Source organism: Bufo gargarizans, chromosome 1 (genome assembly GCF_014858855.1).
Source record: "Bufo gargarizans isolate SCDJY-AF-19 chromosome 1, ASM1485885v1, whole genome shotgun sequence".
Lineage (NCBI taxonomy): Eukaryota > Metazoa > Chordata > Amphibia > Anura > Bufonidae > Bufo > Bufo gargarizans.
In genome coordinates this window covers 745,930,670-745,956,055 of record NC_058080.1, presented here as the reverse complement: position 1 = coordinate 745,956,055, position 25,386 = coordinate 745,930,670, and the positions used below count along the sequence as shown (strand labels likewise).

Below are 25,386 nucleotides of genomic sequence, written 5' to 3'. Positions count from 1 at the left end.
TGTCTCTTGGAAATCACTTTGGTGATCGATTGCTGACAGAATGACTGACGAGGAGTAGGAGGAGCATCAGGACCAGCAGATGATGGGAAAGACTCCCTTCGCTGAAGTGGTGAAGCCTTGAATGCATGAAATTGGGTGCAAGCTACTGGGTGATGCAGTGGTTTCTTGCGACAGGCTGGACCACCACATCGGAGCCACGGTTCGCCCAGTTCACTTTATGGTGATGCTGCATGTGTTGACGCAGGGCAGTGGCACCCTGCCCATGCTTCACCTTTAGCCCACAAATTTGGCAAATGGCAATGTTCACCTCCTCTGGTGGCCTAACAAAAAATTGTCACACCGTCGAGTATGGCATTTTCCCCCCAACACTCCGTACTGACTGCCTGCTACAGCTGCCTCTGTGAACCCCTGCACTGCAACTTCCCAGGCAGGTAGAAGCGGGCGGCCTACCCCGGGCACGTTTGGCTACAGACCTCCTACTGCTGCCACCCTGCTGATTCCTGGCCACGCTACCACCTGGCTGGCTCAGCTGCTGCTTCACGCGCAAGCTGCCACCCTCTTCTTCTGATGATGATGAAGCACCTTCTTCACCCAGCTCTCAAGTGCGATCGGCTTCATCATCATCCGCTACTGTCTGCACCTCACTGATGTTGTCACAACCAGACAGCTGAGAAGCTCTGACAGAGGCCTTTCAGAACCTCCTCCTTGAGTTTTCTTTGTTGTGGTATTCAGTTCCTCATCTCGTTAGCCTCTCTCAGCTGTCATGTAGTTGGACTGATTGCTTCCCTTTAAATTCCTCCCCATAATGCTTTACTGGGCGGCTTATACTTCTTCCTGGAGTGTGTGTGCATGCTGATCCTGTTTCCCAGTCTGCTACAAAGTTAAGTGCTGTACATTTATCTGCTATTTTCTGTTTGCTGGATCCCAGGTGACCCTGACTCCCTCCGTGTCTGGTGTAGGGAGCCGGTGGTCGTGTCCCCTCACTATTGTAGGGTGTTCAGGGGTTATATAGTCGAGGTACGTGGATATGCAACCATCCACCTTTGGGATCTTTGCATAGGCTGAGCAGCCAGGGAAAGTGCCAGCTCTTGTGCAGGGGTCTCCCTTTTGGTTCCTTAGCTTTGGATCCAGTGAGTCATATATGCATGTTGCTTTGTCTTGTTTCCTGTACACCGTCCGTGACATTATAAGCCGCCATAACCGTCTCAAGCATGGATCCGGTTTCACTTTTGGCTGAACGCTTCCAGGGTCTTTCATTGGAGGTAGCTGATCTCCGCAGGACTTTTTCTCAGCTTCAAGTGACGGGTTCAGCTGGCATTCATGGAGTTGTGAGTGATGCTCATGTTGAGGATGCTCATGTTGAGGATGTGTAATGTTTCGTCCTTAGCGGTTTGCCTACTCCTCTAGTGTTGGGGCTACCCTGGCTCACTAAACATAATCCCACCATTGATTGGCAAGCGAGGCAAATAAATGGTTGGAGTGACTTTTGCAGAGAGAATTGCCTCACGACATCTGTTTCTGAGGTTGCTACTAAGACTGTACCATCTTTTCTCTCTGAATTTTCGGATGTCTTCTCTGAGAGTGGAGTTCAGGATTTGCCCCCGCACAGGGAGTACGATTGCCCTATAAATCTCATCCCAGGCGCCAAGCTGCCTAAATCTCGTTTATACAATCTTTCCCAACCTGAAAGGATCGCTATGCGTGCTTATATCTCTGAGAGTCTGAGAAAAGGACACATACGACCCTCGAAGTCACCTGTTGCCGCTGTTTTTTTCTTTGTTAAGAAAAAAGATGGTTCTTTAAGACCTTGTCTGGATTTCAGGGCGCTGAACAGTATCACTATTCGTGACCCTTATCCGCTTCCTCTGATCCCGGACCTGTTTAACCAGGTTGTTGGGGCTAAAGTATTTTCCAAATTAGATCTAAGAGGGGCATACAACCTGGTCAGGGTCAGAGAAGGAGACGAATGGAAGACGCTGAGGGCCATTTTGAGAATTTGGTTATGCCTTTTGGTTTGATGAATGCCCCAGCCGTTTTTCAGCATTTCGTGATCAGCATTTTTTATCATTTGATGGGAAAATTTGTATTAGTGTATTTGGATGACATTTAGATTTTTTCTCCTGATTTCAAAACTCATAAGGAACATTTACGTCAGGTCTTGCTCATTCTGCGGGCGAATAAATTATATGCGAAACTGGAAAAATGTGTGTTTGCAGTTCCAGAAATTCAATTTCTGGGGTTTCTTCTCTCCGCTTCTGGTTTTCGCATGGACCCCGAGAAGGTCCACGCTGTGCTTGAGTGGGAGCTTCCTGAGAATCAGAAGGCGCTGATGCGTTTTTTGGGCTTTGCTAATTATTACAGGAAGTTTATTTTGAATTATTCTTCTATTGTTAAACCACTCACTGATATGACCAGAAAGGGGGTAGAGTTTTCTTCTTGGTCGGTAGAGGCGCGTAAGGCTTTTTCTAATATCAAGGAGAGTTTTGCTTCCGCTCCCATCTTGGTGCAACCTGATATTTCTTTACCCTTCATAGTTGAGGTTGATGCTTCTGAGGTGGGTGTGGGTGCGGTCTTGTCTCAGGGTTCCTCTCCTGCCAAATGGCGACCGTGTGCCTTTTTCTCGAAAAAACTCTCCTCCGCAGAGAGAAATTACGATGTGGGAGATAGGGAATAGTTGGCCATCAAGTTGGCTTTTGAGGAATGGCGCCATTGGCTGGAGGGAGCCAGACACCCTATTACCGTATTTACTGACCATAAAAATCTGGCCTACTTGGAGTCAGCCAAGCGTCTGAACCCGAGACAGGCCAGATGGTCTTTGTTCTTTTCTAGGTTTAATTTTGTTGTCACGTTCCGCCCTGGAGTTAAGAATGTGAAGGCAGATGCCCTGTCACGTTGTTTTCCGGGAGGCGGGAATTTTGAAGACCCGGGTCCCATTTTGGCTGAAGGTGTGGTGGTCTCTGCTCTTTTTTCTGAATTGGAGGCAGAGGTGCAGGCAGCCCAGTCAGAGGCTCCTGATCTTTGTCCTCCTGGGAGGTTGTTTGTGCCTCTCGCTTTAAGACACAAGATTTTTAAGGAACACCACGATACGGTCCTTGCTGGGCACCCGGGGGCAAGAGCCACACTGGATCTCATCGCTCGGAGATTCTGGTGGCCTGTGCTTCGTAAGTCGGTTGAGGGTTTTGTGGCAGCCTGCGAGACTTGCGCTCGTGCCAAAGTCCCTCATTCACGGCCATCAGATCCTCTCCTTCCCTTACCCATTCCTTCCCGTCCTTGGACACATCTGTCCATGGACTTCATAACGGACCTGTCTCGCTCCTCGGGGAAGACTGTGATTCTGGTGGTGGTGGACCGTTTTAGCAAAATGGTGCATTTCATCCCTTTTCCTGGTTTGCCCAATGCTAAGACGCTGGCGCAGGCATTTATTGATCACATTGTCAAATTGCACGGTATTCCTTCAGACATAGTCTCTGATAGGGGCACACAGTTTGTTTCCAGATTCTGGAAGGCTTTCTGTTCTCGCTTGGGGGTTCGGTTGTCATTCTCTTCTGCTTTCCACCCGCAGTTGAATGGCCAGACAGAGCGCGTCAATCGGAATCTGGAGACATATCTGCGCTGTTTTGTGGCGGAGAATCAAGAGGATTGGTGTTCTTTTTTGCCCCTTGCTGAGTTTGCTTTAAATAACCGTCGTCAGGAGTCCTCTGATAAGTCACCATTTTTTGGTGCATATGGGTTTCATCCGCAGTTTGGGACTTTCTCGGGAGAGGGGTCTTCTGGTTTACCTGATGAGGACAGATTCTCCTCGTCTTTGTCATCTATTTGGCAAAAGATTCTGGATAATCTAAAGAGCATGAGTGAGAGATATAAGCGTGTGGCAGATAAGAGACGTGTGCTTAGTCTGGACCTGAATGTTGGTGATCTGGTGTGGTTGTCTACCAAGAATATCAAATTGAAGGTTCCCTCCTGGAAGTTGGGTCCTAGGTTTATTGGGCCTTACAAAATCCTGTCTGTCATCAATCCTGTTGCCTACCGTCTTGATCTTCCTCAGACTTGGAAGATCCATAATGTTTTTCATAAGTCCTTATTGAAACCTTATGTTCAACCCATTGTATCCTCGCCTTTGCCTCCTCCTCCGATAATGGTTGATGGGAATCTTGAATTTCAGGTCTCTAGGATTGTGGATTCTCGTCTTGTCCGCGGTTCTCTTCAGTACCTTGTTCATTGGGAGGGTTATGGTCCTGAGGAGAGGATGTGGGTCCCAGTGACGGACATTAAGGCCTCTCGTCTCATCAGGGCTTTCCATAGGTCCCATCCTGAGAAGGTGGGTTCTGAGTGTCCGGAGTCCACTCGTAGAGGGAGGGGTACTGTCACAACCAGACAGCTGAGAAGCTCTGACAGAGGCCTTTCAGAACCTCCTCCTTGAGTTTTCTTTGTTGTGGTATTCAGTTCCTCATCTCGTTAGCCTCTCTCAGCTGTCATGTAGTTGGACTGATTGCTTCCCTTTAAATTCCTCCCCATAATGCTTTACTGGGCGGCTTATACTTCTTCCTGGAGTGTGTGTGCATGCTGATCCTATTTCCCAGTCTGCTACAAAGTTAAGTGCTGTACATTTATCTGTTATTTTCTGTTTGCTGGATCCCAGGTGACCCTGACTCCCTACGTGTCTGGTGTAGGGAGCCGGTGGTCCTGTCCCCTCACTATTGTAGGGTGTTCAGGGGTTATATAGTCGAGGTACATGGATATGCAACCATCCACCTTTGGGATCTTTTCATAGGCTGAGCAGCCAGGGAAAGTGCCAGCTCTTGTGCAGGGGTCTCCCTTTTGGTTCCTTAGCTTTGGATCCAGTGAGTCATATATGCATGTTGCTTTGTCTTGTTTCCTGTACACTGTCCGTGACAGATGTCCCCCTCAATGGTCTCAGGTCCAGGAGCCTGACTGCTCACAACATCAGCTCCCATGGGACTCTCATCATCACTATTTATCCACCTACCAGAGGATACAGTGGATCTCTCCTTCAGATTTTGGCTGAGCAGTAGTTGCTGACTGTCCTCTAGTTGCTTGTCCTCGCTGTATAATGGAGCTGAGCCCACAGTGAATAGTACTTTTCTGGCTGAGGGAACAGAAAAGGACATAGAAAAGTTGAGGACAGGTGAGGGCACAGGGCCTGCTCCCAGGCCATGCCAACTAAGCGTTTTGTCTGAAGAACCCGCGGACTCTTGGATTGCTGGTTAAGACACGACTGCTAGATGAAACCGGGAGCTCAGGTCTTTTGCTGCGACTCCTGCTGCCACCATCCCTTCTTCTGCTGCCTGCGACAGAAATATTTTGACCACTGCCCATTCCCTTTGAAGGGCCTGTCACCTTTCTGACATACTGTATAATAAAATAATTAAATTAAAAGTAAAATAATACCCCCAAAAAAGGCAAATAAGATGTACATTTTTTTTATACTTATACACCCAAAAAAATGCTGTAGTACAAAGTAACTGCACCGCACAATGGCAAATAATACGTACTACTATGAAGTCTTTCCTAGCACTGTCCCTAGCGCCTGCAGACATCTCTCCCTCCACTAGGTATACTGGAAAATGGCAGAATCCAAGATGGCTGAGGCTATTTATAGGGCTATGACATCACAGGGCTGGCTGGCTGCATGCATGGCATTGTGGGTGATACCTCGTTCCCAGAGTTCTTTGCTCCATGTCTTAACACGTGCAGCAGCCATTTCAGGAAAAAAATGTGATTCGTTACTGTAATAGAAGCCCTCTGTTTGTCTGTTGGAATATTGTGGATTTTGGGGTACTTTTTAATGCGTTATAAAAAAATGTGGTTTACTGTCTGGAGATGATTGGGTTACCTACAGTGTCTGGCCTGATTATCTCTCAGTCATGGGGGAGACATTGTACGTCCTGTATGGGAGTCTTTATACACAATGTGGTTTTACTGTCTGGAGATGATTAGGTTACCTACAGTGTCTAGCCTGATTATCTCCCAGGCAGAGGGGAGACATTGTGTGGGATTGTCCCGGATTGTGTGATTATTTCTATTAGTCTGTGTGTTTGTCACACAGTTCTCCATCAGGTCCCCAGGGGAGGTCCCCTTCCATGGAGACTGGTATATAAGGCCAAGGGTGGCACCAATAAATGTTCTTCTTACCCTCAACTCGCAGCCTCTTCTCGTGTTGTAGGGAACAGCTACCCAAATCGTTGCTTAGATGGACCTGCAGGTAAGTTATCCATTATGCCAACTTTCACTACACCGCCTCCCCAGTCTAGGTGAACGTGGGCAATAGGCAGGTGAAATACGGCTCCCCCAGCCACTTGAACAACTACTGGTTGGCCTGTACGCGTATGGGCTGGAACCAAGTGCCTCTGTACCAGTGTAATGGTAGCCCCAGTGTCCCAAAATCCTTGGGCAACCTGTCCGTTGAGTTTGACCTCTTGTCGGTGCTGCTGTCTATTATCCACGGAATCAGCATGAATGGGATTGACCTCATACAATACCTCCAGATATTCCTCAGGGTAAGTGTCCATGTCCATGCAGTGGACAGCTGGGGTACGGGATGAAGCCGGGTTTGACACAGGGGATGAGTTGTTCCAGGAACGTCGGGGAGGGCCAAAAGGGAAATTGGCCACTAAGTATCCTGGTTTGTGGCATCCGTGACATTTCACCTTGGAATACGCTGAACTATTCCTAGAAGGACCAGCTAAACAAGGGGGGCCGGGCAGAACAGGGGCCCTAATTTCCGGTCAGGGAGGGCCATAAGGGCAATTGGCCACTAGGTGTCCTGGTTCGTGGCATCGGTGACATTTCATCTTGGAATACTCTGAACTATTCCTGGAAGGACCAGCAAAATGAGGGGGGCTGGGCGGAACAGGGGGCCCTAAACTCCGGTTGTGGAGCGGGTCTGGATACAATGGGGACCCGGGCATCGGCTCAAGGATTAGGTCAGGAAAAGGCTGGGTCCAGTCGCCTGGAATCTGCGGCCAGGTGTGCCACTTCTGTGAGGGTGTGGGGACGTCGGTCTCTTACCCAGTTGCTTAAGTCCTGCTGTAGATTATTGAAGAAATGCTCCAAGAGTAAAAGTTGTAGCACCTCCTCGGTAGATACGGCCTGGCATCCATTAATCCAATGGATGCAACCTGTTAGTCCATTTCATGTGGGTGTCACATCCCCACTTTTTGGTATCTCGGAATTTCCGCCGGTATGCCTCAGGAGTGCATACCATTTAAGTAAGGTGTCTTTGACAAGGTGGTATTGTTTTACCTCGTCCTCTGGGATGGCCCGGAAGGCTACTGCTGCTCTCCTGGATAGCTGGCCGGATAGAATGGTAGCCCATTCCTCTGGGGGTACCTGGTGAAGTACACACTGCCTTTCAAAGTCCGTCAAATAGCTGTCAATCTCCCTCTCTGCCTCCCGGAACAGTTAAAATGCAGCAAACGGTACCTTACACTTTTCTATGCTGGCCGGAGTAAGGGTGATTGGTGGTGGTTCTGGAGGTTGCTGAGCAATAATTAGTTGCAGCTTGTATTCCTTATCTTCTCGAGCTTCCGCTGCTACCTGGGCAAAAATTTGTGCAATCCGTTCTTCAGAGGGGTTTGGCCCATAGATCACCTACCGCTCCCTCACTATGTGAGCCGTTTTGTCTCCAGATGGGGTAGGGGTTTCAGCCATGGCAGTATTCTGATCCAGCTGCTGTAACTCCGCAATCAGCTTCCTCTTAGGTCGGTTGCTGGCACTCCCTCCACGAATTTCCAGTAGATCCTTGAGGGTCGTCCTTTTTAGCTGCTCATTTCGGCTTTCTATTCGACCTGCACACCTCCTGGGGTAGAAGGACCATCCCACTGCTTGCCACCAAATGTAACAGTAGCTAACGTAGGTAACGTCCTTCTCCCCTGGTCAGCGTGGCGCTGTAGAGCTGCTCCCGAGACTTCCAAGCCGAGTGGCGATTTCCAGTAGCTGTGCAGCTCTTACAAGAGCTAGTAGTGATATAGCTGTTCCCTACAATACGAAACGACGCTGCGAGTTGAGGGTAAAAAGAACAACATTTATTGGTGCCACCCTTGGCCTTATATACCAGTCTCCATGGAAGGGGACCTCCCCTGGGGACCTGATGGAGAACTGCGTGACAAACACACAGACCAATGGAAACAACTATATCACTACTAGCTCTTGTAAGAGCTGCACAGCTACTGGAAATCGCAACTTGGCTTGGAAGTCTCTGGAGCAGCTCTACAACGCCATGCTGAACAGGGGAGAGGGACGTCGCCAACGGTTGAAACCGTTACAGTTACCACAGAGCGTCAGGAAAATTCGGCTTTGATGCAAATCAAATCAAATTTTTCCTAAAATTCGGATCGAATTCCACTTCGTCAACTTCGATTCGCTCATCTATAGTACCGTGCTGAGCAGGCGGCCTGATCTTTAAGTACGGTGTCAATTATATTCAGACAGGATGAAACAATCACAACTGCTGAGCAGCAACAGCAGATGTGAGATGCCTGGAATTAAAATGGATTGTTTGAGGATTTGCATTATTTAATTTACAGAACATGTCCACAACTTTGAGGATATTTTTTTTTTTTTCAACAAATAGGACAACATAAAAAGTCAATGTGCATAACTATTCCCCCCCCCCCCCTACAGTCAATAGTTTGTAGAGCCACCTTTTGCGGCAATCACAGTTCCAAGTCACTTTGGATAAGTCCCTATGAGCTTGCCATATCTTACCACTGTGATTTCTGTCCATTTCTCCTTGCAAAACTGCTCCAGCTCCTTCAGGTTGGATGGTTTGAGCTTGTGAACAGCAATCTTTAAGTCTGGACACAGATTTTTTATTGTATTGCGATATGGGCTTTGACTAGGCCATTCCAACACATTTACATGTTTCCCCTTAAAAGTGTTGCTTTAGCCGTGTGTTTGGGGTCATTGTCCTGCTGGAAGGTGAACCTCTGTCCTAGCCTCAAATCAGGTGATGTGATGTGTTGGGTTTGCGCCAGACATAGTGTTTTCTTTGATAGCCAAAAAGTTTAATTTTAGTCTCATCAGACCAGAGCCCCTTCCTCCATACATTTTGGGAGTCTCCCACAGGCCTTTTCGCAAACTCACAATGTGCCTTTTTGTTTTTGCTGAAAGTAATGGCTTTCTTCTGGCCACTCTGCCATAAAGCATAACTCTATGGAGCGTGCGGCTTATTGTCGTCCTATGTACAGATAGTCCTGTCTCTGCTGTGGAACTCTGCAGCTCCTCCAGGGTTACCTTAGGTCTCTGTTCTGCCTTACGGAATAATGCCCTCCTTGCCCGGTCCGTGAGTTTTGGTGGGCGGCCGTCTCTTGGCAGGTTTGCTGTTGTGCCATGTTCTTTTCATTTGGTTATGATAGATTTGATGGTGCTCCTGGGGATTATCAAAGATTTTGATATTATTTTATAACCTAACCCTGACTTGTACTTCTCCACAACATTGTCCCTTACTTGTTTGGAGAGTTCCTTGGTCTTCATGGCATTGTTTAGTTAGTGATGCCTCTTGCTTAGGTGTTGCAGCCTCTGGGGCCTTTTAAAAAGGTGTGTATATGTAATAACAGATGATGTGACACTTAGATTGAACACAGGTGACATCATTTCACTAATTATGTGACTTCTGGAGGTGATTGGTTGCACCAGAGCTTTTTATGGGCTTCCTAACAAAGGGGGTGAATACATACACACATGTAAATGTTCTGTTTTCTATTTCTAAACAATAGTTTTATTTATATATTTTTCTCATTTCACTTCACCGACTTAGACGATTGTGTTCTGATCCATCACATAAAAGTCAGATTAACAAAACATTGAACTTAAGGCTGTGATGTAACAAAATACAAAAAAAGTCAAGGGGGGGGGGGGGGAGAATACTTTTCCAAGGCACTGTACGTGATTATTTTTCTACTCTGTCCCTGATTAGGGTTTTCACAATACCCAAATTTTGATTTGATTTCATAAAACAGTATTGCAATACTTGGTATCATTCGATACTATGCGGAAAAAAAAAAAAAACACCAAAAAAGCAGCGCGCATTCCGCATTTTATGGAACGTACGGCCCATAATAGAACAGTTGAATCCAATTTTTTAGGGGGTCCAGGTGACAAAAAAATTGTGAATCTCAAGGTTTTTTTAAATTTTCTGTTACGGCGTTTAACGCATAGGAGATATTTTTTAATAGTTCGTACTTTTTCGGATGCGGCGATACCTAATATGCTTATTTTTCTTATTGTTTATATATTTTTATATGTAAAATTGGGAAAGGGAGTGATTTAAAATGTTAATATTTTGGTGTTTTTTTTTATAACTATTAGCCCCCCTTAACCCCTTAGTGACCACCCATATGCCTTTTTACAGCGGTCACTAAGGGGCCTTAGGCTGAGCTGACACTTCCTTTTACGGCGGCCCAGTCTAAGCGGTACATGGGAGCCGTGGCCCTGCTCTAACAGCCCGGACCGGCGGGAGTGCCGATCCGGGCTGTTTAACACTTTGCATGCCGCAGGCAATGGCGCCTGCCGCATGTAAAGTGCTGACAGAAGGAACGGACTCCCTCTGCCTCACATCGGCACCCCGCAAATGCGATCGATGGGTGCCGATGTGTGTGAAGCCTACCTGGGGTCTGATGTAGGCCCAAGACCAGCTTTCTGTAATTTCCAGCAGGCCGCACCTCTCTGGCGCAGCCTGCTGGTCCAAGTCAGAATAGCATTGCCATTAAAAAGCAATGCACTAAAGGGACTAGATAAATATCACGTAAATTATCCCGTACGGTGAACGCCGTAAAAGAAAAAATACAGAATTGCTCATTTATTCTTAGCTGCCACAAAAAAAAAACTAATAACAAGTGATCAAAAAGCGCCACTTACTCCAAAATGATAACAATGAAAAATACAAGTCGTCAAAATTCAAGCCTTCACACAACTCCTTATAAAGAAAAATAAACCATGGAAGTCTTCAGTAGCGTCCTGGCTGCCATGGTAACCGATCCGAGCCCCGCGATTACACTGCTGCCACTGCCACCAATGAATATACTAAGGAAGAGGGGAGGCTCCTATGGCCACTGGGCCACCAATAAATATGATTAACCCTTGAATACAAATGAGAACAGCGGGCATTAATCCTTCCGGATAAACAGATACTAACGGAAAAAAAATGCCCATTTCTATCAGTCCTCACTGACAAATGTAGTCGGGGCCATTTCTTCAGTTCTCATTTTTTTTTCTTTGTCATGTTTTAAAAAAAAAAATGAAAACACTGAGCGGACAGACGGCGCCTTATGTTTTTCCGAAAAAAAGAATAAAGTACTCTGATGGTTTTTGTCCGGTCCCTGCCGGTTACGACCACCCTTGGATCAATAACGATGACCTCACATTGATCGCTCACGTGTCGCTGCAGCCAATCACTGCTCTCAGGCTTCAGAGCCGCAGCGCGGAGCGGAGGGCGGTACGAGGAGGCTTTCTTATTGATTTCTTAACTGCCTTTCCTGCCCTTCTGTATTTTTTTTTTTGAAGTTTTTAAGAAAACTTCTTTAGGTAATCTTATAAAAAGAAATGAAAAATCACCACAGGATTCTATATAAAATAAATGTCCTGTAGCCCAGACCAGGACCTGCCCAGTGTCTGCTGCACTGTGTGTGGAGCTGAAGGACCTGGGGTGACGTCAGCGTCATGTGATCAGGTTAGGGGGCGGAACTAAAGAGTATAGTCATTGATCACATGACTGTGACGTCACCCCAGGTCCTTCAGCTCTGGCAGTGCAGCAGACACTGGGCAGGTCCTGGTCGGTAGTCAGGGCTCTTGTTCTCTCTGGTATCAGCCATTCCTCCAGCCTGCAGGTAAGATGAGCTGTGAGGAGACAGTGTGGTGGAGAGCTCAGACATGTCACTTCTGGAGATTCTCCTCCATTACACACAAGGAATCCTTCTCTGCTCCTCAGCTTAGTATGATGGGGGGAGTAGTTGTGGGAATAGTGGGGCTTGTCATTCACTGGCCCCTGACTGTCCTGGTGAGGGGCCCCTGCCTCCAGGAGGAGAATGAATGGAGCGGGGCCCGGCCTGAGCTCAGCTCTCTCCAGTCTCTTCTCTAGGAGTTCTGGACACAGCTGAGCACAGCCCAGAGGTGGGACCTGCATCTATCAGACATTTATCTCCTGTGGAGCCACCAGAGATCTCCATGTGGGGGCCCCTGGAATCCATGTGGTGGGGGCTCTGAGAAGCAGGGCCCCTCCAGGCTCAGGAAGTGCGGTTCTGGAGGTGACATCTGGTCTTGTCCCCTGGATGATTTCCTCTCCTCTTCTCATAAAGGCGCCTGCAGTACTAGAAGCCTCCAGCTCCTCCAGTTCTCTCCTCTTCTCCCGAATGACCACCAAGGATGGACAGGAAGGAGATCAGCAGAAGAATATTAGACCTCACCTTGGAGATCATCTCCCTGCTGAGCGGAGAGGTAAACTTTTCTAGATTTCTCTTCTCTGTATTGTATTCTGTAACAAGTCAGACATCGGGAAGGAGAATCCATCATAGGAAGTGATAGGAAGAGTCCAGGGTCCTGGAGAACGGCCTCCAGACCTTCCAAGTGACGGAGAACCTGAAGATCAGCCCCCAATATGGTGAGTGATGTGTCATGTGACCAGTGACCAATAGTCATGTTGTAGGAGCCATGAGAAGGTAAGTAGGTACGTTGTACCAGGAGGAGAGGGCCGGAGGAGAGCACATGGCCCCTGAAGGGTTTATTCCCTAAGTGTCTCTCTCCATCCACAGGAGTACACAATAGTGAAGAAGACATCGGGGGACTGTGTGACTCCCATCATCCATCTCCAGGAGTCAGGAGGGCGGAGCAGGACCCCTCACCCCATCACAGAGACTCCCCCTCACCCCCTGATACATGAGCAGAAGATCCTAGAGCTCACCCACAAGATGATGGAGCTGCTGACTGGAGAGGTGACACTGCTGGGAATGCTGGGAAATTCTCCAGTAACAGCACTGGAGGGGTCTGGGTGATGACGGTGTCATTGTGTTGTCAGGTTCCTATAAGGTGTCAGGATGTCACTGTCTATTTCTCCATGGAGGAGTGGGAGTATATAGAAGGACACAAGGACCTGTACAAGGAGGCCATGATGGAGGAGCACCAGCCTCTTATATCACAAGGTAAGAGCCGTCATGTGCAGTGTGTACACGTGTGTGCAGTGACATGTAATGGAGGCGCTCCACAGTTTATTCTCACATTACATTAGAGGCTACGTGTTCTTTATATGTCAGTCATATCCATAGGTCTCCAGTCTCATGATGGGAGCGTGTCCTTCTGGCCTCCATCGGGCCGGTATAGTAGACTACACTGCTCTATCTGAGGCGTCCTGTGAGATCCGTGTTCCGCAGCGTATACATTGTAGATTATACATGGAGCTTCTGGGCAATGTCCGCCCCTGTGTGACTGTATAGAGCCTGACGTCGGAGCTTCTGTCAGAGGGAGATATCAGGAAACCCTCCAGTGTTATCTCCTCCGATCACTAAACCTAGAAGTGAAGGAGCTGAGAGAAGAGTCTGATCTATAGACAGATCTACAGGAGGCCATGTATTCAGTCACTGCGTGCTTGTGTCTCCACAGATGGATCCAGGAGGAGAAATCCACCAGAGAGATGTCCCCGTCCTCTGTATTCCCAGGACTGTCCAGAGGAGAAGGTCCCAGAGAACCCTCAGGTAGATGGAGCTAAGCCCTATACACATCTATATAGGGGGGTCCTGCAGTCATAGAGGGGTCATAGATTGTGGGGGTCTCTTATGTGGATCTGTTAGATTTCCCACCTGTCTGCTGTATTGTACTGAATTGTTACAGATGACAAATCAGGGGGAAGATCTGATTATTATTAAAGTGGAGGATGAAGAAGAGCGGATGATGGGCGATGCCCCGTGTAAGAGTGAGGAGGAGGAGGACATTCCAGGAGATGTCACTACAGGTATGGAATCATGAATGGAGAAAGTGACTTCAGGTTCTGTTCTTGGTGCCTTCAGGGCAGGAGGAGAATCTGATCACCGGCTGCTGCTGCTCTAGCGTTAAGCATCATTTTGGTGATTTCCTTTAAATCAAATAAATTAGTGAAGAAATCCCCCAATAATAACAGCGGAGAAGAAAGCTCCTCATCTTCTATATTTCATATATGAGGCTGGGGGCAATAACTGAGGAGGCATCTGACAACACACAAGGTCTCCTGACAACTCTGCCCACAAGTCACAGGGGGACATGTTGTCTTCAGGATATTCCTATAGAACAACCTTAGGCTGTGATATCAGCAGTCAGATGTCTATAATCTAGTGCCCACTATACAGCTCTCCGGGAACATGTCTTCTGGGGGTCTCCTATAAGGTCTATGAGGGAACCTTTCCCCCCTTATGCCCCCTCTCTGAGCGGTGACAGGCTGATGTCTATAATCTAGTGCCCACTATACAGCTCTCCGGGGACATGTCTTCTGGGGGTCTCCTATAAGGGTCTATGAGGGAACCTTTCCCCCCTTATGCCCCCTCTCTGAGCGGTGACAGGCTGATGTCTATAATCTAGTGCCCACTATACAGCTCTCCGGGAACATGTCTTCTGGGGGTCTCCTATAAGGGTCTATGAGGGAACCTTTCCCCCCTTATGCCCCCTCTCTGAGCGGTGACAGGCTGATGTCTATAATCTAGTGCCCACTATACAGCTCTCCGGGAACATGTCTTCTGGGGGTCTCCTATAAGGGTCTATGAGGGAACCTTTCCCCCCTTATGCCCCCTCTCTGAGTGGTGACCGGCTGATGTCTATAATCTAGTGCCCACTATACAGCTCTCCGGGAACATGTCTTCTGGGGGTCTCCTATAAGGGTCTATGGAGGGAACCTTTCCCCCCTTATGCCCCCTCTCTGAGCGGTGACCGGCTGATGTCTATAATCTAGTGCCCACTATACAGCTCTCCGGGAACATGTCTTCTAGGGGTCTCCTATAAGGGTCTATGGAGGGAACCTTTCCCCCCTTATGCCCCCTCTCTGAGCGGTGACCGGCTGATGTCTATAATCTAGTGCCCACTATACAGCTCTCCGGGAACATGTCTTCTGGGGGTCTCCTATAAGGGTCTATGGAGGGAACCTTTCCCCCTTATGCCCCCTCTCTGAGCGGTGACCGGCTGATGTCTATAATCTAGTGCCCACTATACAGCTCTCCAGGAACATGTCTTCTGGGGGTCTCCTATAAGGGTCTATGGAGGGAACCTTTCCCCCCTTATGCCCCCTCTCTGAGCGGTGACCGGCTGATGTCTATAATGTAGTGCCCACTATACAGCTCTCCGGGAACATGTCTTCTGGGGGTCTCCTATAAGGGTCTATGGAGGGAACCTTTCCCCCCTTATGCCCCCTCTCTGAGCGGTGACCGGCTGATGTCTCTGGTCTATCACATATGTGTGACTCTGCAGTAGTTCTGGAGAAGTCACTGATGGTGGCAGTGCAGTGTGAGTGCTAGGAGTCCGGAGATGAGGCTCTTACTGCCCACCTGCCGCTGATTGACAGCTTTATCTCCATTACTGTCAGTCAGTAGTATGAGGGGGGGGGGGGGAGCCCATATCTGATGAATACACTGGACTCATAATGGAAATGTTCATCAGATCTGTAGCAACATCTAAGTGGTTGAGACAAGGCTGGATCTCCATCTGTCTGGCCATAGGCACCCCAAAATGTCATTGTGAGGTTTCAATCAGGTACAATGGCGCCCAGAGGCCTCACAAAGACCCCAGACCTGCTGTGTAATAGGAGACCCCAGCGGTGCAGCCTAATAGATGGCCGGTCAGTGTACCACCGCCAGTAATGCTATGGAAAACTATCAACTGCAAAGCATTATACAAGTGATAAAAGGATCACAGCTTTAAGTGCCCTAGGAAGAAAGACATGTAGGATTCTTCCCCCTCCGCACAAAAAAAAATAATGAAAAAAATGTATACAATGAAAAATAACGTCCTTAGAATTGTTCTATATATTTGGTTCAGACACATTTATAACGACTCCTAGAATAAAGAGAACGTATTCATATAGAACAGAGCAGTGTGTGAAAAAACAAAAAGCTGGATTCACAACTTTTTTTCCATTCTCCACCCCCCAAAAAATTGAAATTAGTCAATAAATTATAAGTTCCCCAAAATGGAACCATTAAAAATGACAACTCGGTAAAACAATAAGAGCCTCGTACCAGTCCATGGACGGGAACAGGAAATATTTGTGTCTTGTAAGGAAAAAAAAAAGCACTTTGTTCATAAAATATATTTGTATTGAGCAAAACATCATAAATCTCCATCTCTGGTGTCACTTCATTCGTGCCGTCCCATTTACTAAAGGTCACACGTTGTTTTTCTGCGCAATAAACGGCAAAAAACCCACAAGGAACATTGGAGGAATAGCGGGGCTTTATGTGTTCCTTCAAATAAAATCAATAAAACCTAAACCGATTACATGTGCCCCAAAATGGTGCCATCAAGAAATACAAGTCATGACTATAAACCCGAGATCTGGTGACTGTGCGGCCATTAGACCTTACAGACCTCATTGTCATGTCCGTGGATTCTCCCTGAGACGTGCGCTTCACCTCATGGTGCATGATCTTAGTAAATGTAGGATTGTGTGGTCAGGACCAGATTGTCCATAATATTATAGAGGATCTCTGTGGAGGAAATGACTGCAATCAGACTAAACAGATATGAGGCATTTAAGACCTTGTGGGACCTATGGAGGAAGCACCCCCCAAAAACCGCTCCAACATAGGGACGAGGACGATGAAGATAGAAGAGCGGTCTTAGTTTGGGGAAATCTCAGACACTCCCTCTGACTCTCGATCTCGGACTGTTGTCGGAATTAGGTGAGATATAAGACTCTCCCTACAGACTCGGACCAGATCTGATACTTGAAAGGTTTATTACTTTCATTTTGTTTTATTTATGTTTCTTTTCCTATATGTCTCTATCAGGCAGTTTACATGTGTAATATAAATGTAATCAGGTGATAATGGAAGATTTTATATATTTATTACTTATTACTGCTGTAACAAATGTGAAGCTGCTACATATTTGTTGGATGTAAAACTTGAATAAAAAAAAGGTCATTTTAAAATAATAATATAATAGAGAATCACAAAATTTCTGAATACAGGCGACATGTAGTATTAAGAAGATCTCCTAGACCTGATGAGGCCGGTGTACTTACTTACTTTGAAATTCTGTGTCAGAATGGCTGATCTTAATATGAGCATTTATGGCCCCATCTAGAAAGTAAGAGCGCTCCTGAGTCCTGTATTCATGACCTCTCCTCATTCTCTGACCATCTATGGCCTAACTGACGAGCTCCTCTCAGTGCACCTCCTCTCCTGCTGATATCTCACACATGCTCAGTACAATGTGCAGTAAAATAAAGCAGCAGATGGAAGTCCGCACTGAAACTGCTCCTGGAGACGGGCGCTCTCTCACCAAAGAGCCAGCGAGACTGCAGCCTGTACTGAGCAGTGTGAGATCTCAGCAGCAGCAGGGGAGGAGGTGCACTAAGAAAAGACAGTGTGAATACAGCTCTAGGTGTGTATTATGATATGGATTCTTCTAGTGAGTCCACCAACATCCTCAGGGCTAAGATCTGTTAAATAATGAATGCAGGTTGTGTTGAGGAATGTGCTGACGGATTCTTTTACATAAACTTAGTAAATTAAAGTGTTGTCCAGTTGGTGTTGAAGGGTAAAATGTGTCGGAAGAGTGCAGGGCTGGTTGTCAGAGATGGTCGGACGTTTATATATAAGTCATGACCGGGTGTAGAGCAGAATCCTGGATTCTGTCAGGAACTTATAGAAAGCTTTATAAGGCTGGGATCACACGTGGAGTTTGGTCTGGGCAATTAATAGAAATAGAATAGAAACCAAAATGCAGACTCAGTAACTGACCTGATCGTGTCCTCGCCCTCACCGGCTCTGCTGCACTGTAAGGAGTCCCGTCATAGGGATGGGGATTTCCTCAGGGAAGGGCCCTTCAGCAGAGCTGTAAGGAGTCCTGTAGAAGGGATGGAGGTGCTTAGGGAAATATTGCTGGGTCTCAAATCCAGGATCTGCTTTATGGGAAGCAAAACTGTATTAGTTGAGCCATTGAAAGCAGCTAAGGATGGTGGTGGTGGTAGTCCTGTAATATCATGCTGAAAATGCTTCATTTCTTATATATTACACATAGCTGAGTGTATTGCACTGCATAGAAGGGTGGTACTCCCAGCTGCCACCAAAATAGTCTTGTCTTCCAAGGACAGGGGGTACTCACATATAAAATAAGCTGAAGCTGGTGGAGGTACTCCTACCATATCCAGCTGCTGTTTCCTGAAGGATACAACACATATATGTATATTTCCCTCCACTAAAAGGTGGTACTCCCTCTGCTCTTTGATTGAATTGTGTTTCCTTGGGACAGATGGTAAAGGAGCAGTGCCAGTGATATGTCAGGGTATGCTTGCTATGCATAACATCTTCATATATCCCAGAGAAACCACTGCCTGCAGGGATGGAGACAGCAGAGAGGGGTGGCCGCAGTCTGCCCGCACATTACTAACGAAATATCAGTCCATTAATTGTAACCACAGAAAAATGTTCAATTAATCGTTATTTGGATTTAAGCTATGGCTTCACGGTGATGGTGTCATGCAACAAACTCGTAATGTATTTTAATGGTGTCACCATGCTGTGACTGTGATGAGAGTCTCAAAAAATCCAAGTGGCCGTGTACCCTAGCTTTAAGGCAATATCAATTCAGTCCTATGTGCAGTTTTTGGTGCTGATTTTTTATTTATTTATATTTTTACTCAAATCCAGGAGAATGGCTTATGCTTCTCCTTGCTGTTGAATCCACTTCCAGCCTAATAGTAATGTTATATTTATCTAGTTTGGAGGAAAAAATGCAATTTCTCATTTTTATCTTAACAGAAAATCCCAGCAAGAATTCTGAGGAAAAAGTTTTGTTATCACTAAAGGATGAAGATATCCTGCAGCGCTCTTCAGGAGAAAACATCATTACCCTTAATGTACATCCAGGACTTCACAGTACAGATATATCCTATAATCCTCCTAATCACGAGGGACCTTCTCCTGACCAATCACAGATTGTTAACAGAAGTACAAGTCAGAAAGGGGGTGAAAGGTTTCACGTTGGTATAGAGTCCACAAAAAGCTCAAGTCTTTTTACACACAGAGGAATTCACACATTAGAGAAGCCACATTCATATTCAGAATGTGGGAAATATTTTACACACAAATCAACTCTTGTTACACATTCAAGAAGTCACACAGGTCAGAAGCCATATTCATGTTCAGAATGTGGGAAATGTTTTACAGACAAATCAACTCTTGTTATACATGAGAGAAGACACACAGGAGAGAAACCATATTCATGTCCAGAATGTGGGAAGTGTTTTTCAAATAATTCAAAACTTGTTACACATCTGAGAATTCACACAGGAGAGAAGCCATATTCATGTACAGAATGTGGGAAATGTTTTGCACAAAGATCTAATCTTGTTACACATCAGAAAAACCACACAGGAGATAAGATATATTCATGTTTAGAATGTGGGAAATGTTTTAAATATAAATCTTTTCTTGTTATGCATGAGAGAATTCACACAGGAGAGAAACCATATTTATGTTCAGAATGTGGGAAATGTTTTGCAGGAAAATCATATCTTTCTTCACACAAAAGAATTCACACAGGAGAGAAACCATATTCATGTTCAGAATGTGGGAAATGTTTTACACAAAAATTAGATCTTGTTAATCATGAGAGAATTCATACAGGAGAGAAGCCATATTCATGTTCAGAATGTGGGAAATGTTTTACATGGAAATCATATCTTGTTAAGCATGAGAGAATTCACACAGGAGAGAAGCCATATTCATGTTCAGAATGTGGGAAATGTTTTACACAAAAATCACATCTTCTTACACATGAGAGATGTCACACAGGAGAGTAGCCATATGCATATTCAGAATGTGGGAAATATTTTACACATAAGTCACAGCTTGTTACAAATTCAAGAAATCACACAAGAGAGAAGGCATATTCATGTTCAGAATATGGGAAATGTTTTACACAAAAATTATATCTTGTTAATCAAGAGAGAATTCACACAGGAGAGAAGCCATATTCACGTTCAGAATGTGGGAAATGTTTTACATGGAAATCAGATTTTGTTACACATAGAGAAGTCGTATTAATGTTCAGAATGTGGAAAATGTTTTAAAGATAAATCAAATCTTGTTACACAAGAGAATTCACATAGGAGAGAAACCATATTTATGTTCGGAATGTGGGAAATGTTGTACCCAAATATCAAATCTTTTGGCATATAAAAGAATTCACACAGGAGAGAAACATTTTAACATAATTTAACATATTAGGTTATTCATGGGCCTTAAAAAGTCAATAAGAATATTTTTTTTGGGGGGGCTATTATCTTGGATTTCTTGTTTGGTGCAAATAAATAATGAAAGTTTTTGAAGACAAGGAGTGCCGCAGTTTTTTCTAATATTGGCAATTGGGAGTGCAGCAGGCCGGGACTCAACACTGCAGGCACCGCCACCGAATGGTCCTTTTTGAAAAATCTCAGTGAGTAGTGCTGTCTTATACTTTATATATATATATTTTTTTTTCTCTGGCTTGTTTGGTGCAAATAAATAAGGAAACTTTTTGAAGACCAGGAGTGCCGCAGTTTTTTCTAATCTTCTTATTATCCTGGCTCTCCCCCATGACCTAATGATATTTTTCTGAGGTCAATTGACCGGTATCCATGGAGGAAAAGTATTGTGGATTTAACCCCTTAAGACTCTTGCAGTACATGTACGTCACTTAAGGACCAGTGATGTACATGTACGGCATGGTGATCGGGCAGGTACAGGAGCTGCGCCCGCCCGATCAGCGGCACGGACCCGGCAGTCACTGACAACCGGGTCCCTGCTGCATACGCTGCTGACCACGGCACGTGCGGTATCCTGCCGGGTGCGGGGTGTCCTTCGGGTCCCCGCGCTGCTGTGACGGGGACCCGATGGCAGGGAAGGCAGCCCCCTGGGTCTCACAGGCTGAAAGCTGTAAGTGTATTACACAGTGTAATACACTTACAGCCAATGCATTATGTAACGGAACGCCTAGCACCCCGACCGGGTACCTCCGTCGATAGATGCTCCTAGTGCTTCCAGAGGACTCAAAGCACTCCACTTGACACCGTCAGCACTGCAGACCCCACGAACTTCCGAAGCTTGGTGGAGGTCTCGCCGTCTCCTACCCACCCTGGACCTACGACCAGGCTCCAGTGGGTGAACATCTCCTAAATGCAGAGACAGGAACCAGGAACAAGCTCTTACAAGAGCTTATACTCAGGGGAGTATTGTGATATAGCAATCGCCAACAGTGTAGTTATCGCATTCCCCAAACATGAGCCAAAACTTCATGAAGGTATAAAAGCAGCCACTTTATTGAGGGCTACCCGCCCGTATTTATGCAGGTCCCCATCTGGTGACCACGCCCCTAGGGGACCAGAAGGAAGACTGTGACACAGGACAGATATGTAGCAATTCAGTATACACAGACACAACACATCCCCACAATGCATCATGGTTTCCTCCTCTCTGCCCTAGAGACACCCGAGGAGCAATTCAATTATCTCTCAGGACAAAGGGAAATCGCCAATACACATGTGGAGACAACAGGATTTGAAATCACCATTTAAACACACAATGTCACACCCTTACAGTAAACACAGACATTCAACATATCCCCAGATAGCTCAAGTCTGAGTGCATATCATTAGGCGAATGGCACTCAGACCACACAAATACAATAAAACTAGCCATCTGGGTACCCTCACATAACAAAATACAATTCCAAAGACAGATTTAAGCTGTGCGGCCGGCCTGTCTTCTCCTTTAAAGTTAGTATGGGCCATAATCCTGAGGCAAGAGGCTGGTAAACAGGCCTCTCCAAAACCCAGTGGCGAGGTTGGTTTCGCCACACATTACAATACATAAGTATTGTAAAGGGGATCAGACCCCCAGAAATTGAAGTCCCAGAGTAGGATACAAATAAAAAGTAAAAAAAAAAAACAGTCTTTTCCTTAATAAAAACAAAATCAAGTTTCAGGTAAAAAAAACACTCCCCTTTCCCAAAATAAAACACATACAATGTTAAAAATAATAGAAAGACAGACATATTTGGTATCGCCGTGTCTGTAACGATCGGCTCTATAAAAATATCACATGATCTAACCCCCCAGGTGAACACCGTCAAAAAAATAAAATAATAATTGTGCCAAAAAAACATTTTTTGTTACCTTAAATCACTAAAAGTGCAACACCAAGCGATCAAAAAGGTGTATGCCCCCCAAAATAGTACCAATCTAACCGTTATCTCATCCCGCAAAAATTATACCCTACCTAAGACAATCGCCCAAAAAATAAAAAAAATATGTCTCTCAGACTATAGAGAAACTAAAACATTATTTTTTTTTGTTTCAAAAATGCTCTTATTTTGTTAACTTTTAATAAATAAAAGCATACATATTAGATATTGCCGCGTCCATAACAATCTGCTGTATAAAAATATCACATGAACTAACCCCTCAGGTGGACACCATAAAAAATTAAATTAAAACTGTGTTAAAAAAGCATTTTTTGTCACCTTACATCACAAAAAGTGTAATACCAAGCGATCAAAAAGTCATATGCACCCTAAAAGAGTCCCAATCAAACCGTCATCTCATCCTGAAAAAAATGACCCCCTACATAAGACAGTCACCTAAAAAGACACTAAAAAAATTCTTTTTTTTTTTTAAATGCTTAATTATGGAAAACTGAAACACAACCAAAAAAAGTATACATATTTGGTATTGTCGTGTCCATAACAATCTGCTCTATAAAAATAGCACATGATCTAACCTGTCAGATGAACGTTGTAAATAAAAAAATTAAAACCATGCCAGAACAGCCATTTTTTGTTACCTTGCCTCAAAAAAAGTGTAATATAGAGCAACCGAAGATCATATATACCCTAAAATAGTACCAACAAAACTGCCACCTTATCCTGTAGTTTCCAAAATGAGGTCACTATTTTGGAGTTTCTACTCTAGGGGTGCAGCAGGAGGTCTTCAAATGTGTCATGGCAACTTACAATTATCCCAGTGAGGGGGGCAGAGCCTGGCAGCGGAGCTGCATGCAAGCAGCCGTGTGAGCTCTGCGGAGGATTAGCAGGGAACGGGCATATTTAGCTTATTATCAGCAATTATGGGCAAAACTACGAAGGAGAAGTCCAGAGATACCCGTGGAACTATTAAGACGGCAATGGGACAGGGAGATCTAGATAACTTTGTGAGGAAAGCAAGCGCACTGCAGCCGAGGAGATTAGACAAGATGGCGCCAAACCCAGAGCTTTCCCAACAGCGCGATGCCACAGATTCAGAAGAGGGAGAGGGCAGTGAAGCGGCAGCACCTACCTCTGGAGAACACCTCCCGGCAGTGTCGGACTGGGGTACCTAGGGCCTACCAGTAAAATGTATTTTGGGGGCCCACCGTACGGATACATTCGAATATAATAAATAATTTAAAACTTTTTTTTTTTATATGAACATAGGCTGTTTGAGGTTCTGTACATTGAATATATGTATGTAGTGCAGTAAGTCTACTGTGTTATGTGCCACTTGTGCAGGGGGTGGGGGACTCGGGGCCCACCTTGTTTAGGGGCCCACCGGGGGATTCCCCTGTACCCCTGTGGGCCAGTCCGAGCCTGCCTCCTGGTATTAAGAAGGACAACACAAAATGAAGGGAAAAAAAAACCTGTATACGGCGCCAAATCCCTCACAGGTAGTCAGTTGCTGATTTTAGAATGGTAAAAAAGGGGGTGGTTGAGTGCTAAAAACAGGCGGTTGTCAAACTCACTATTAAAAAATCCCAGATGCTTGTGTACCCCAGCAGGGTTATTATTAGGATTAATAGTGATGCTAGTGTATTAAAATGAAGCATGCTCCTGATGAAGGGGATCCTTGGTGACCCCGAAACGCGTTGAGCCTACCTTTACCTTTACCCTACTCTGTGCTAATAAAGAGGAAATTTACCAGACGTTCCAGCTGTGACTGCCGTTTATTTCCAGACGATCTTTTAGGCGACCCAGGCCCAGGGGGAAGCAGAGTGGGTGTTATGTGCTTTATCCCACCCTGCCCCTTCTGGGTGAAGTGAGTTTTTTTAATTGAAAATTTCCATTTGAAAAATGCATTTTGTAAAAGATCTTTTTCAAAGAGAGTATCTTTTTTGAAAAATTTCTTCTGTTCCCACGGGGACATTTTTAATATACCTTTCTTAATTATACCATTTTAATACACTAGCATCACTATTAATCCTAATAATAACCCTGCTGGAGTACACAAGCATCTGGGATTTTTTAATAGTGACAACCGCCTGTTTTTAGCACTCAACCACCCCCTTTTTTACCATTCTAAAATCAGCAACTGACTACCTGTGAGGGATTTGGCGCCGTATACAGGTTATTTTTTTTTCCTTCATTTTGTGTTGTCCTTCTTGTACCATGTCCAGTTTAGATTAATTCTGTCTGGACATTGCACCTGTGGCAGCCTTCAACTTCCCCAACAACCAAATCCAATAAAAAATATATGAAAAATAAATATCTATATAAAAAATACAAAAAATAACATAAAGAAATAAATAAGTATTCACCCGAAATATATATTTTTGGACCCTAGATATATCATATTACCACCTAACGGTCCGTTCCCTTTGGCGCCCTGCCTGGATATCCCAGACTCTCTAGACACCAAGGAGTCTGCGACTAATCCCCTCTTCTTTTTTCCCTATATCTCTGTCCCGGTATTAAGAGCATTCATGTGCCAGCTCCTAGAAGACACCTTAGACCCTCTCATCTATAAGCTTAACGTTTTTAAACATGACCTCAAACAATTAGGTGACCGAGTAGAAGCAGTTGAGGCCGCACAATCTGCCATGATTGAATTTGAAACGGAGGTCACGCACATTATGGACCATGCCCCAGCGCACCTAAACCACCTCTATAATCAACTAGAGGCTCAAGATAAACGCCGAAGACGTAATAACCTGAGATTGAAGGGTTTCCCGGAATCTGTCCAGGCAGATGTCGTCATGCCTATGCTGTTGGACTTTTTTAAAGACCTTCTGGGTGCAGACACAGTCACTGACATATCACTGGAAAGAGCATATCGTGCACTGAGACCCCCACCAAGTCCCACACAACAGCCCAGAGATATTATATGTAAGCTGACCCACTTTAAAACAAAAGAAAAAATCCTGAAAGCAGCGAGAGCATCAACATCCATATCTTATGCAGGTG

At 45.4% G+C, this 25,386-nt stretch overlaps 1 protein-coding gene across 1 annotated transcript in view; it reads left to right on the top strand.

The window, feature by feature from the left end:
- LOC122930517 (oocyte zinc finger protein XlCOF6.1-like) overlaps window positions 1–20,635 on the top strand; it is a 40,349-nt gene extending 19,714 nt beyond the window's left edge. The window contains exons 2-3 of the mRNA XM_044283977.1: window positions 13,907–13,960; window positions 18,954–20,635. Coding sequence (XP_044139912.1) covers window positions 13,907–13,960; window positions 18,954–19,996 — 1,097 coding nt within the window. The 3' untranslated portion in view covers window positions 19,997–20,635. The remainder of the gene's footprint in view (window positions 1–13,906; window positions 13,961–18,953) is intronic.
- Window positions 20,636–25,386: the final 4,751 nt, after the last annotated feature.